At 36.6% G+C, this 14,807-nt stretch overlaps 1 protein-coding gene across 1 annotated transcript in view; it reads right to left on the reverse strand.

The window, feature by feature from the left end:
* Positions 1–5,733: 5,733 nt before the first annotated feature.
* TTBK2 (tau tubulin kinase 2) overlaps positions 5,734–14,807 on the reverse strand; it is a gene marked incomplete at its 3' end in the record, with an annotated part of 77,229 nt that continues 68,155 nt past the window's right edge. The window contains exons 15-16 of the mRNA XM_082282843.1: positions 7,203–8,470; positions 5,734–6,202 (exon numbers count right to left, since the gene is read on the reverse strand). Coding sequence (XP_082138969.1) covers positions 5,734–6,202; positions 7,203–8,470 — 1,737 coding nt within the window. The remainder of the gene's footprint in view (positions 6,203–7,202; positions 8,471–14,807) is intronic.

Raw genomic sequence — 14,807 nt, forward strand, 5'->3', positions numbered from 1 at the left:
TCATCAATGGAGAGTAAAATCAGCCTACCTGTTCAAACCTGGATGGCGAGAGTCATTGCAAAGTTAATACATAAGTCTTTGAAACAATGGACTCCTGAACATTTTTCCTTAAAAAACCCAACCAAACAAAACCCCCCCCTTGAAGATGGATATTTAAAAGTCTGATTATTTAAACCACATGAAAATGAGTGATAAAAACTTTCTGGCATTTGATAATATCTTAAGATAATTCCTGACAATTGTTATATAATCCAGGCTGACTTTATATAATTTCTCTTTCACAAATATTATGTGTAGGGAAAAGGAAGACTGGCTTCAAGCAGACAGGTGAGGTATTCTTATGTGAGGTGCATGTTTATGAAATTTGATTAGCTAAAAAATGTATGACCTATGCTTGTGTACTGCATGTAGTCAAAACATTGAACCTCACTCCGTTTTACCAGCATTCCTGGTAACCAAAAATTGTACTAATTAAAACCGAAGGCATTTGAGCCAAAAGCAAAACAGCAAACAACCCCTTCAGTTCACTGCCTACTTGATTAGCTAAAGGAAGTAGAACAGAAATATTATGCCCTGTTCTATAAATTTCAGAAAGAGGAATCATAGAATCATCAAGGTTGGAAAACATCCCCAAGATCCAAGTTCAGCTGCTAACCTAGCACTGCCATGTTCACCATCCAATGAGCACCCAAAACTTTTACCAGTTGAAGAAAGGAATCATGGATAAACATCAAGGCCTTTATTTATCCACCTGATAGTTCTCTGACCATTCCCAAAAGTGGAAAAGCATACAGAGAATGTACCATAGGAATCATGGTATTAACTGAAGCAGACCCTGACTTACCAAGAATGACAAGACACACATGGCCCTTGTCACCTCATGGAACCAGTCCTGCATGAAAAAATCCATATATTATAGGCCTATAACAAGAAATAGTTTGACTTTGAGCTCTCTTTTATTCTCCTATTCCTTGTCAGAAGATTACTCTCTCATTTAACATATATATAAAAATTGGAGGCACATATTGTTGGTTTTCCATTAGACCCTTTTAAGAAATTGGAATGATCACATTCTTCTCACCAGAATTTATGCCTCTTAGTGTTCCATAAAAATGTTCAATTCATTATGGAAAAATTCTGTTTACAGGAAAGACTGTACTGTAAGTCTGGCTTTACCTATATTCTCATCCAAGAGAAAAAGAAAAAAAATTTTAGAAGCATTACAGTCAACCATTGCATAAATGTTACTGCAATAAGAAGGACTTACGGGAATTTTGCCCACGTAGGACTACAGGATCAGGCCTTGTAATATGAAAAAGACACAGAATCAGAATTAGGGCATAGGAAAATTGCAGCAGATGAAGAGGAGACCAGAGTAAATCAAAGCAAAACAGGCCTTGGCTCACTCTGGCAAATGAATTCCAGTAAACAGGATGGAATAGCTGAGACTCTTCTTATCTATATGTATATACACACATATGTATGTATGTATATATATATTTCTATATAATATACAATATCTATATAAGTGTATATGTAGATACACTTATGTACAAATGTGTATTCATATATATATATAAAATCAAAATCGTGTGTTTTCCCAGCTGTAGTTAATACTATAATACTACACACCATAGATGATAGAGCTCCTGCAAGCCTTTTTCAGATGAAAAATATTTCAAGCTATTTTTAAATATATAGGACCAAATCCTCCCTGATACATCAAGACTGTTTAGTGAGGTATGCAAGAAAGCTTGATCTCAAACATGCAGACTTCAAGGTATGAATATGTCCAGATTTTCCAAGACAGGATGTGGCTGGTGGCTGTAATGAATGCCTTGTGTCACTCTGCAGGGGTTTGCCTCCTGTATAATTATATGTAACTAGCAGTCAAGACCTCATATTGCTCCTGCCTTTGAGCAGTGAAATTTTCTACACTTACTGATCCCGCTCAAGCAGTAGATGGGTGCCCAGCATCATACAACTTCCCAACATTGCTCTACTGTATCACACCTTCTATTACTCTAGCAGGGTTTTACCTAAGTAGTAATTGGTATTTGTAATTAATAAAGAGGTTAATTAATATTGATTTTTGAGACTGAAACTTAGATTGATTTTACCATGCAATATTGTAGCACAAAAGTCTGTGTGAAATGTTTGGTGATTTCAAGTTTTATTTTAGTTTAAAGGCTTCATGCCTTAGTTTCTCTAAAAAATGCTCCAAAGTGCTGGCCACAACACAGAATACACCATAAGGAGGAACTGAGCGTGCAGTATCTGCACCTGCTACATGTCATGGCTCCATTGCACTGCCCTCCAAAGAAATGAGAGCTTGAAGAAGACAAAGTAACAGCTCCTTGAATTTTATTATTTCCCAGCTAATATTCCTATATAAGCTGCTGTGGGCTATGCAGAGTAACTATAGCCATTTTGTACAATGGAGAAAAATCTTCCCCGTCCCTGAAAATGTGTTGCAGATAACCTGCCATAAACCATTCACACACACTCTGCACAAGGGCCACACACATGTACATTTATGTTTTTCTGCAGAGCCAGTTTCACATTCAAATACTGAAGCTTACAGAGTCCTTAATAATTATATAGGCCCTCTAGAAATATTAAGCTAATATTTATGTATGAGTTGATCAGCTGACCATTACGTAGTAACATTAACTGATTGCTATGTTAGACTATAGTAAGCAATTCTGTAAACTTTTGGGAGAAGGGTATCAAGCAACAAAAAACTCAAGAAGAGCAGGTAGTTCAAGGTAAGTTATTCACAATTGCTCCTCCATTCATATCTTCATGATTTTCTCCTTAAATCCTGTTGAATCCACAGCAAAAAAGCAACTGGGGGTATGCAGTCCTTTTACCTTTTTCATCACCAAAAGAAGACTGTGTCATCAATCACAACTGATTTCTCTTTTTCTTTTTGGCATAGTTTACTATTTTTACATTGGCAAGTAGTTCAAGTACAAGTGAATTTCTACAGCATTGGTTTACTTTACATAGTAATGTCTAACAATGGACAAGCCTGTACTTTGAAGACAGCATAAAATAGGTGTTATATTCTTTCTCACCTGCAAAGCAGTTATCTGTTTCTGGATCCTGTTACACTAGAGAGAAAATATAAACACCTCAACTTCAGCATTTTCAGGCAAGGATGCATAAAGTTGGTACTTACTAAAACTGACAATGTAATGTAGGAATAAACTTACACGACCATAATAAATGCTTTTCAGAAATAAGGAAAAATAATCATGGGCTGCCACACCACCTTAACAAATAATTCCAGCAAGTGCCCAGGACAAAAACATCACAATATGACCAAGTTCTTTTTTATGGTATACCATAAGGAAACATGTAGAAAACAGGAAGGAAAAGATGGAATTTGTTGTTGTCACATTCATCTGTTAAGTATTCATAGACTGTCACTGTTCCTATATGACAAGTACTCACAATTAAGAACTCACATTATGAAATAAAAATGAGTAATCACAAGACTTATTTGTACTAAAAAATAAAAATACCTTTTGAGTCTTTGTTCTTGTTCCATATGCAAATGTGCACATGAAATTAGAAATTAAAAAAAAAACAAGCTGCAAGACAAAACATTGGCTGGTTGAGAAATCAGCAGTCCTTCAATTCTGTACCAAGGTATAAAGGCTATTAGAATTTGTGCATTCCAGATTTTTTTGGCAGGGGAGAATAGAAGAGGTAACTATATGGGAACTAACAGAAAGGGAACTGTATTATTCGTGGTCCATAAATTACAAATCAAAAATGAGAAAGAATGAGTTTATATAACCATATACATATATGTATATATAAATATTTATATTATATAATTTACCATGAGGACATGCAATTATTGGTATAGCACCTATTATACAATATAATACAAAGGAATAGGACTTTCCAATGGTACAGTTTCTTCAGAAAAAGCAGGTATACCCTACCTATTGCATTCATCTGTAGTGCTTGAAACCTGAATGAAATTAAGGTTCCACACTGTGCTACATTACATATGGGAAACAATATACATAGTCGTAGTAAGAAAAGAAAAAAAAAATCAACATAGTCTGACAGCAAGTGAAATTCAGTGCAGCTCTAGGGCAGCTTTAATGCAGCATTAGAATGTGTTAGCTCAGAGACAAAATATTCCCTTTTTAATCCAAAGGTATTCATTTGGCAGAGGTTAAATAAAAAAGCACAGATGCTGGCTGGAGAGGCATATGACTACAGCAAGCAGATCAGAAATTGACAAAGTCTCCTATGCATCCAGAGTCCCCTACAGGAATCATTAGGGAGAGCTGGCTGCATCTTTCTCAGGCTTACGTTCTTGCGTGTCCCTGTTCTGACCCACTGTGCTTTTCTGAATATAGCAAAAGGTGCCGTACCTGTTCATTCCCTACAGAGTTCCTGCAGAGCACAAGATGTTACTAAGTAACTACCTAATAAAGTTGGAGGAATTACACACCATGGACTTTACTGAGAGTCAACAAAGCTTGGCTATCAAAAACACATCTGGGAAACAGAATGACAAGAATCCAATATAAAAAATATCTTAGAATTCTTTCAGTATATTTTGCTTTGATGATTAATATTCTTACCCAGATTTTGTAAGGGTGTAAAGTATATTTCTGTCACCTCTAACCTATCAAGTTCACAAAGTAGACAATCTCCTCATCTCTGTTTCATCTTTCATGATTTTAGAAAACAAATGACGGAAAAAACAAATCTTGATTGGTAATCTGCTCTGCATTGTAAGATCTGTGGTTTAAGTGATCTATAACTAATGGAAAAGGTCAGCAATAACAAAGGTTCTTTCTTCAGCTGAATAAAGGGGGTAAAGAAAGGTTCTTACTTTCTAGCTTACACTGCACTTTATTGTAAATCTGCAACATCCAGTGAAGTTCTTCCAAATCCTACCACATGTGGTTTGAAGAACCCCACCATGACTCCCAAAACTCTGTATGATATAGAACTGAGAATTAGCTTTTTGGATCCTAATTACTACTAAACAGATTTGTGAGTAATATAGGTACAAAACCATCTTGTCAAATGCTAATATTATTTTTTTTCATTTCATCAGTGTCAAGAAGGGGCAAGGTATATGATACTTAGGTAAAAAACCTGTGCCATGATACATAGGGGACAAAATGAGCGCTCAGGGACTCAAAGGTGAGTGCAGCTCAAAATGGGAGAAATTTATAAGACAGAAATATAATCTTCTAAACTGTGCTTTTTTAAAACTGCAAAGAAATGCCTGAGCATACTTATCTCCCGAGTGGTGACGTCATTTTGGGAATAACCATTTCAGGTCTTCTTACATACTCCTTGAGTATGTAAGGCCTTAAATAATTACACCAAATCTTCTAACTAGACAAACTAAACACATTGAGATTAATACCGTTTTAAAACACTCACCTTTAAGATACTTTTTTACCCTAAATACATTGCACCTCTTTGACTACCCAGTCATTCTTATCCTGGCCTCTACTTCCTGTCTTGCGGATCTGCTTGCTGCCTGCTCTAAGGCAAAGCCTGGCCACTTATTTACACAGAATGCTTTCTCATGAATAGTTTACAATGGCTACTTTCTTTAAAATGTGCGGATTCAACACTTTTTTTTTAATATACTTTTTTTGATTATTTTTTTAAATACACAGTACACAGACACAACATGCATCAGATTTAGGAGGAGACTTTATACCTGTCAAGGCCCAGTTCCTATCTGCTAAGCTTAGTAGTTGATTTGCTCTTTCCTGTGGAAGTCTTAGTGTTTGGGGAATGGTGGAAAGAACTGCCAGATCCTTTCAGACCATTCTTGCTTGGTTTGTTGCAGCAATGCTCTTGTTGGCAGGATCTCCTAGAAGATGAGGAGCCTGAATGGCTAGGAGGTGATTTACTCCTCCCAAGATGTGGGGATGAACTCCTCGGATCATGATGAGATCTCCCAGCCCGGGATGGAGAAGAACTGGCAGTACGGGGTAAGGAAGAGCTCCTAGGGGAGGCACTGGGACTGCGGCGGGGGATGACAGGGCTCTTGGGTGGTGTTTTTGGACTATGTGGAGATCCTGGACTCTTACACTGGGTAGAACTCCTTGGTCTTTGAGATCCATTTTGTAGTATTTGAGCCAGACGAGAGATAAGATCTGAGTCCGAGTTGCTACTGCCTAGGACTCTGTATCTGCGCAACCTTAAGAAGAAACAAAGAAAGATTATTTCTATTTCCACTTATTCATTAAAGTTCAAACAGAAACTCTGTATCACTAGAAACTAAGGAGGAGCTTGCATAGCAGAACAGATATGCGAAGCTGAACTTTCCCGTTGGGTAGAGGTGTTTGGATGTAGGCTTTGGCTTCTGTGTTGTTCAGATCAACACAGTATTTATATTTACATAAACTCACTTACATAAACCACCTCAATGTTTATAGGATAACTGGAATTTCCTGGTAGCGTTGGAAGAAGTGCACTGAAGAGCAGTGCTTATTGCTGTTGTTTCAGAGGGGTACATCCATTCCTGCACACTATCAGTATACTCCCATACAAAATTTTAAGGGATGACAAGGCCCACTGCAACTTCCTTCAAAGGATTTTGCGCTACTGTATCAAAATTATCCTTATCTTGGAAATGTAGACACTGAAGAAACTAGATTGTGGTTGTCTACATGAAGATGTGCCAAAGGGGAGGTCTTCTAGAATTCACTCTGCCCTTCTTTAATTAGTTGGTTTACTTAGCCATGATACAAGCATAGCTAATTGACTCAATGTTGATGGCTGGAATCTCCAAATATTTACAATGTCTACATTAAGAACAGATTAATTTTCAAGGGGGCTGAATACAACAGATCCTAAAAACTTCTATGGGTTTTTTAAATAACCAGCAGTTCTAGAAAAGTGACCCCTCTTTAAAAAATTGTGTAAAGATTTAGTTATAGATTTTCAGGTTTCAAAATATTGAATACACATCTATTGATGTATTAGTTTTAACAGTGAACCAGGCTCATTCTTGTGTAACAGCTTCTTTTCATTCATTCTCCAACAATGTAAGGTTTCTCAGAGAATTGAAGCCCAGCATTTTTTTAAAAATTAGTTAAAGGATGGAACTCCTACAGGATTACATCCTGCACAATAACTGCAGTCTAGCTCAAATTCATTTTCAACCTAAAAATCTATTTCCATTTTCTCTGCATTACCTAGCTTCTACCCCGGGTCTTGTAGGCGGTTTTCCTGGGGGTGGCCGAGGAAAGAACTGAGCTGAACTTGAACCGGTGACTTGATCAGTGGTTGCCCAAGACACTGGCCTTGGAATCTTGCTTTTTCTGGACTGAGGGCTGCTTGGAGATAAAGAGCTATCTTCATTCTGCTTGCTGAAATGGGAGTCCAGTGTCAATCTAGAAAACGAAGCTAAGACATCATCCTCAGAAAACGGTACTGGAGCAGTAGCCATTTTTTCCTCCAGTGACTTATCAGAGGCACTTGAGAGGTCACCAAGGAAAGATTTGAGCTGTCTCTTTTCCATAAGTAATTTGACCAAGTCTGTCTGATGGGCCTTTTTTAGAAGAAGCTTCTCCTTTGCGGAAACAGAAGAGGAATCTGATATTGAGTCTATCTCTTGTGCTAAAACTGGGATTCGGCTCTGCCTAAATACAAAAGGAGATTTAACTGAGTCCCTCTTAGATCGGTAAGAATTCTCATTTTCTGAAATGCAGTGGAATAACTCTCCATTTCTGGGAGCATTTTTCTCTTTTTTATTCTCCTGCTGCAAAAAAGTAGTAAGGGCCACTTGGTGGCATTTCAAGTTTTGGCTATGGACTTCCTCCTTATCAGAATGAAAACCATTTTCCTGAATGGTTGCTATTTTACTTGCCTGTCTATTGCCATGTGTGTTATTAAGTCTTGAGGGAGACAATTCTGATGTTTTAGGTGCTACTGACTTCAGAACATCATCCTGATTTGGCAACAAACAGACAGGCCTCAACTTTGATTCTTGAGCTGCTTCAGTATTTGTTAGAGGTTCTTCCTCTGCAGATTTTGAGTTTCCTGGCAAAGAAGAATTCTGTTCTTTGCTTAGCATTTCAATGGCATCCTCAGAAACCACTGGAAGCCCTTCTTCCTCAGCTTCCTCCACAGCAATATTTCCAAGTTCTTTCTCTTCCTGTATCCCACTGTGTTCAGGTAGGTCCTTTTGGCCACAGTCCAAGACACTGACAGATTCTTTGACAAGTCCTTCCCTGTCAAGCACCTCTTGACTAATATTAAGTATCAAATTTGGTCTGCAGGCACTAGCTGGAAGTGCATCTTCTGTCCCAACCAAACCTGGCAAACTTTCTTTTGGAGAGGTAAGTTCCACAGTGTGTTCCACAGACTGACCATCCTGCTCTCTTCTCTCTAGCTGCTGGCCATAGTGAAAGCTCTCTGAAGCGGACTGTGTGGATGCCACTGAAGGTCTGGGTATTGTTATCTGCATTGGAAAATTAAAGAAAAAGGTAAGAAACTCAGCAATGTTATACAAGTAACATCCTTTAAATAGCAGCTTTGGTTCCATGTCTTCAAGATACATTATATAATGATTCCTATGAATCACAATGTTCAAATAATACCAACTTCATAACATACACGTAGATAACTAGAAAAGGAATAGTCTATCATCCCAAGACAGAAATACATAACAGGTAAAAACAAACATAATGTCAGTGAAAAATGTTGCAGTTACCAAGAAATGAGATCCAACCTAATGGGCAGATTTTTATTTATTTTACTTTAGTTTGAATACCCTTAGAATAAGTTGTATATAAATGTAAAATCTTTAACAAGTACATAGCAATATTTTAGACAAATGCAGAAGACAACACAGTGACATTTAGATTCAGAAACTCCATATACATAATATATTTTTGTCCAGAAAAAGAACTTTCCTGAGTATCCAATACTAGTTATTACTTTTCCTATTGAAGCTTATGCCCCATTCTAACTAAGTAACCTGGTTAGGATATCTCCTTACCTAAGGTCATTAAGAAATTCAGAAAGTAAATACTTACACATCTAAATCCCCTAACAGGTCTGATCCAATAGACACATGTAAAGCACTCCTAAAACCTATATATATATCGTTAAGTCAGATTCCCTTCAAAAAACAGTTGGTTATGATGAGGGCTGTCTCTAGCACACAGCTTAATTGTTGGAGTACATGTCCAGGAAATGGGAAACCTGCATTCATGTCTCTCTCTACTTGAAGGACATAAACCCACTTTCTCCAGTTCCCATCAAGTAGGGAAAAAACCAGAATGGAGTTGTTTCTCACCTTCCCCATTGAAGACAGGCCACTGCACAGACACAAATGCAAGAATCATGAGGTGAGAGGGTGAAAGAGCGCATACAAAAGAGAGAGAAGTTTCGTCTCTGTGGACATGGGAGGAATGCACTCTCATGCTAAGAAGAGTCCTACATTCTGGTTTATATATACTGGATGGAGTAAGTTGGTGTGAACAGTAAAAAAAAAATTAAAAAATCAAGGGACTACCCTTTTGTCTTTCTCTACATGGACAGAGAGTTCAGCTCTGTTTTTCTTTCAATTCTTTAGCCTCATGAATCTGACACAGTCTGTACTCAACAGAAAGTGGAAACACTTTCTTTTTTTGGTTAAAAACACTTTCTTGATGCACTACAGGTAGAAGAGAAAACTATGGAGCATTGCTAGGATTCTGCTGTGTTACAATACAGATTTTACTTGATTTTGTTGCAGAAATTAAACATGGTGCTGAGCTCATGGGGCTTGTGCAAGAGCTAGTACATTAGTACTACTGGCAGTAGAAACCAAACCAAAAAAAACCAAAAAAAAAAAAAAAAAAAAAAAAAAAACCCAAACAAAAAAAACCAACCAACCAAAAAAAACCACCCACAACCCCACAGAGAGCTGCAGTAAGAGTCTATTTTTTGTCTCCTTTATAATTTGTTTTCAAGTTTGGGCCAAGTCATCCATGTTTGCTGAATTAAAATGGTACATTGAACAAAAATCTGAAGTTACTTTGTTTTGGCAAAACAGTCCTCATCTCCTCTTACTCTCAGTCCAGGTTCTTTCATCTGAAAGAAACACTATTTTCCTTTTGAGACAGTGAAGTGTTTCTTAGCTCAAAAGACTTCTTCTGAGAGAATCCAAGAACATCAGTTCAGCTACAGAAAGAACAGAGGAAATAGAATTATTTTTAAAAGCACCTTTCCATGATTAGATCATTTAGTGCTTAAATCTCGAGTGTTGAAAAACAGTTTAGCAAGAACACTGCACAGAAAGGAAAATTGATAGGTTTTCGTACATATGTACAAATTTGCCCTAAGACAATACTCCAGGTATCCTACATTGCAGGACTTCCTTTCATATGACAGAGGAACTTACTCTGGCCTGTCAGACAAAAATCATCAGCTCACTTAAAAATTCTGATCTACAAGCTGGGTAAAAGTGGCTTCAGGAAATTTTAATGCAATATTGTCCTTGGAAGAGTGGGTTCAAATTTTGGAGAGATCACTTGGGCATTTGCTGTCCACTGAGCTCTGACTTCAGCTGTTTCAATAACTTGTTCTCCAGGGCTGCAGATGCATCTCAACAGTAAGGACGTGTAAAATATTTCCTTTTCCAAACTTTTCACTTGATGAGCTAGTCTAGTTGCCAATTGAAATAACTCAGGATTAAAACACCAGCGTTGTCTTCTACATACCTGAAGGATGACTTCCCTTAGAATAGAATGATCCTGGTGTCCTCTCAACTTACAGAGGTGAGGCAACCGTAGGTATCTGCTTTCAGAAGGATATTTATCTATTTGATATATTTCCAGAAGAACTGCAACTGCATTTAAATCCTCTTTTCCCAAATACGTTTACATGAAAACTCTCTTTTCCTTATGATACCTCTCTCATGTCTTTGCTAGAAGAAAGCAGCTCTGATATGAAGTTAATTTACATTTTTCAACACACTTTATATCCTTTGCCACATCTAGAGAGAGAATTTTCTAGTCTTTCAGGCAGATCTTGGCCATACATATTTAGCCCTTACATTCAAGAAAGAGGAGACTAGGCTTGTTGAACCACCTATAATCAAATAGGCAGGAGCTATTTGTGAAAAAGAAACAGTGAACACATGGAGAAAAGAAAAGGATAGTGGATGACTAAGTATCAATAAAGACCCAGTACTACTGAGTAATTCATACTTTCAGAAATGGCTTTTTGAACACATATATCACTTTCTTGATTTGTATTCTCGAACAAACAAAAGGCTTTTTTTCCTCACAATAAACCTCTTTAGTCTTTTCAAAGCACAAGAACTAGATTATATCCCTGTTGGGCTTAACATTTCACCTATATGTGCAAGAAATTTAAATGGGTAACCATAAATGATCCTCATATTTTTATTTCTTGTGCCACTAAATACACTCTTATCCTGTGAGATTTTTATGGTTAAACATGTCAATTATGTAAAACACTGAACCTGAAGAACAAAGACTATAATTCATCTAAGAAGTAAAATATGGGGGATACAACTTAAAACCCCACCTTTCAGCTCACTATGATAACTAGTTTATAACACTGATTATTGCAATTCCCATACTTCAACAGGAGTTATGTGATACAACAGATGACTAAAAATGGCTGAAACAATATATGGAACAATTAATTCAAGGTTCTCCTTTCAATCCAAAATATTTGAATGAAATTACTGCCACCATAGTCTTGAATCTTTTGGCCTTCCCTAAATAATTTCTTAATTCCTTTCTGTTTTCTCACATTTGCACTTGAACCAAGATGAGAAATTATACTGCATTTCTTCAGGAAACTTTACATGAAAGTGAGTGAGATCTCAAGAAGGAAAAAGAACAAAACAACAACATAAATATCTCTAACATCCTGTATGACATCTGATAATCTTTCCTCCTTTTAAACCTTTGACAGGCTGCAATAGCAAGTGATATGCTTGCATGAATGCCTCTGTGTACATATACACCTAATTGTAGAGGAATGAAATACTGAGTTTAGGTCTGCTCTGCTCTTAAGTTGCTAAGTCTGAAAGACGTAAAGGTGTGAATATGGATTATTGTACAATATCAGCAATAGCTTCTTCCTTGCACTCATGGTGTCTGATACTTCTGCATGTCAAGTGCTGTCAGGACTTCAGGCCTTTAGAGATATGGTGTGCAGATCTGTTTCCTGCTAATCCTTTCAGTATTTGTAATTTCTCGTATTAACACACCATCATTATACTACTGGACATCCTGAAGACACTTCACCTAATCAGTTTACTCTTCAGAACATCCTTCCTCCCTTAGTAAACCTTGAAGCTTGTGTATCCAGGAGAAGAAACCCCACGTATCTTTTCTCTTTTCCCTGCTTCTTTTTCACCTATGGTTAGCTCTATAGCCAGCAGGAATGCAACCAATGCTAGTACAAGTCTGCAACTTCAGCAAGACCGAAAAATCTCCCTAAATCTTTCCAGTTCACCAGCTTTCTCTTACTTCATGAGCTTTTCTTTACTTACACAACTTAATTTCTATTTCCTTGCACAACATTATGCCTCTGCAAAGAAATTTGAACAGCAGGTTGCATGAAAGTGCCAAGGATATATTAGTGCACTGTCCTGTAATTTACTGCTAGTGCCATCTCACAGGAGTAAACCACTGCTATACTTTACATCTTGGGAGACAGCTCACAGCTTCATGTTCAGAATAGACCTACTTCCCAAAATCCTCCCTGCCTACTACTATCACTCCTACTGACTTTCTAGAATGTAATCCTTTGTATCCCTTACATTCCATTCCCAGATTAAGCTCACAGCAAGGAAATAAAAGATAATTAATTATACGTTTACTAAAGTATATTGGCTGTTTCTACAAAAAGACTAATATGGGGATAAACAGGAGAAATATATGGCTGTAATTCAGGGTTATGGAACATCAGACTAGAGATGATTGAAAATTTTGATATTGAATCCCTTTCAATAGCCCCATATATATGGTACTGCAAGCATTGCAGGCATTTGTAGGAACTGGTGGTCTTTAGGACACCACCTTTTGTTAAAAACTCACATGTGGCAGGCCCTAGTCCTAGACTAAAGAGAAGTAACATATGAAGATTTGTTTGTAACTATCTGAAAAGAGGCACGTGTTTCTCTCCACAGCTCTTCAGATATATTATTACTTCTATAATGTTAATTTGGGCATTGATTTATATGGAGGTTGTGAGAAATGGGAAGAGGATGGAATAAGATGCAGAGCTACAAATGTACAGCTGTGTTTCCAAATTCTCTAATGTGATATGTATCTTTTGAGGATAAAGAACATAAAAAACTGTGTGTACAGTCTTTCTCTAAGGCTTATTAGCCATAGCTTAACTTCTGAATTCTTTAAACATCCTCCCTTTTCAGTTATTCCTACACCACTTACCAGATAAAATAAGATTTTTTTTTTTGTTCTAACATAAAATTATATCCTCAGATATCCAATAGGGCAAGTATTGATTGCTCTAAAAATTAATTGCTTTTAGAGAATGACTGTGGCTGTGACTAAATGGCTAATTAGTTTGGTAACATGAATAAAACAAGTACTCATTCAATTTGAAACTACTTCTATATAATGCATAAACGAATCGAAGAACATTTTTGAAATTTACTGCTAAAATGGAAAGCAGAGGCACTTACAGACTATTATTTCATAACACTCGCATAATACTCTGGTGATACTGCTATTAAAATGGTTGGTATTGTAGTATTTTTCTTGACTTCCACAGAAATGCTTCTTTTGAAACAAAGAAAACATTAATTTGCCTTAATGCACAGTTCAGAGGTGTGAATTTTTTCCCCTGTAATTACAGCTTCACCAGATTCATGCGTCATTTTAATAATAAAAGAAAAATATTTTAGGAAATAAATGCATCTAAATTGAAGATTATCTTATGGATGATACTATAGACAGTATCTACAATTATCTACAGGCACAATATTAATTATATTAATTAGATCAATTATACCTTAATTAAATGAGAAATAATCATAATCATTATGTTCTGAACTGCACCCACCTATTTATTTCAAGACGATTATTGTATGAAGTGCCATCATTAAAACAATTGTTGACCCCAGAGTTTATCAGCTCTCCATGGGAAATCCCACACACCACTTAGCTTTCCTGAAACATCTTTACGTACTTTATGCTAATGAAATTATGATGCTAGAAAAATGTAATAAATCACACATTTCAGATAGAATTGGCATTTTAAAAGAATAATTTAAAAAAGAAAAACAATATCTTCAAGGACAGACAAGAACAGCTGAAACCTGCGATTACAAATTTTGGGAATCTTAAAAGCACTGCTGATGCCAGAAACCACAAATATTTAAAACAATTACAACTTTTTATATATTTGGGGGTTTTTGACTCAATGGATGTGGATGCTATTACCAAGGTTAATTCACTGTTCAGACCTTCATGACTTTTCTGCTTCTACTAGAGAAACCTGCAGAAGCAGAGTGGCCAAGAATGGTTCTGTCACTAAAAATGGAAACGTTCTCTACAGGCAACACACTATTTGGAAAAAATTAAGTCGTTCATGCTGACTGCTTGTCCTGAACTCTTAGTTACCCAATTTACAACTTGGAAAGTTTCCATTGGAAGAATTTAATGTACTGTAATATTTAATTCTTCTTTACACCAAAGGCAGATGTGAAAAAAGCATGCCTGAAGAATTTCCATCAGAAAATAGGCACTACTAAGCCCTGAAAAGGCAGCATTTATATTTCTATAAATCAAGCAATTTCCTCT

This window comes from Coloeus monedula, assembly GCF_965178545.1.
Source record: "Coloeus monedula genome assembly, chromosome: 6".
Classification (NCBI taxonomy): domain Eukaryota; kingdom Metazoa; phylum Chordata; class Aves; order Passeriformes; family Corvidae; genus Coloeus; species Coloeus monedula.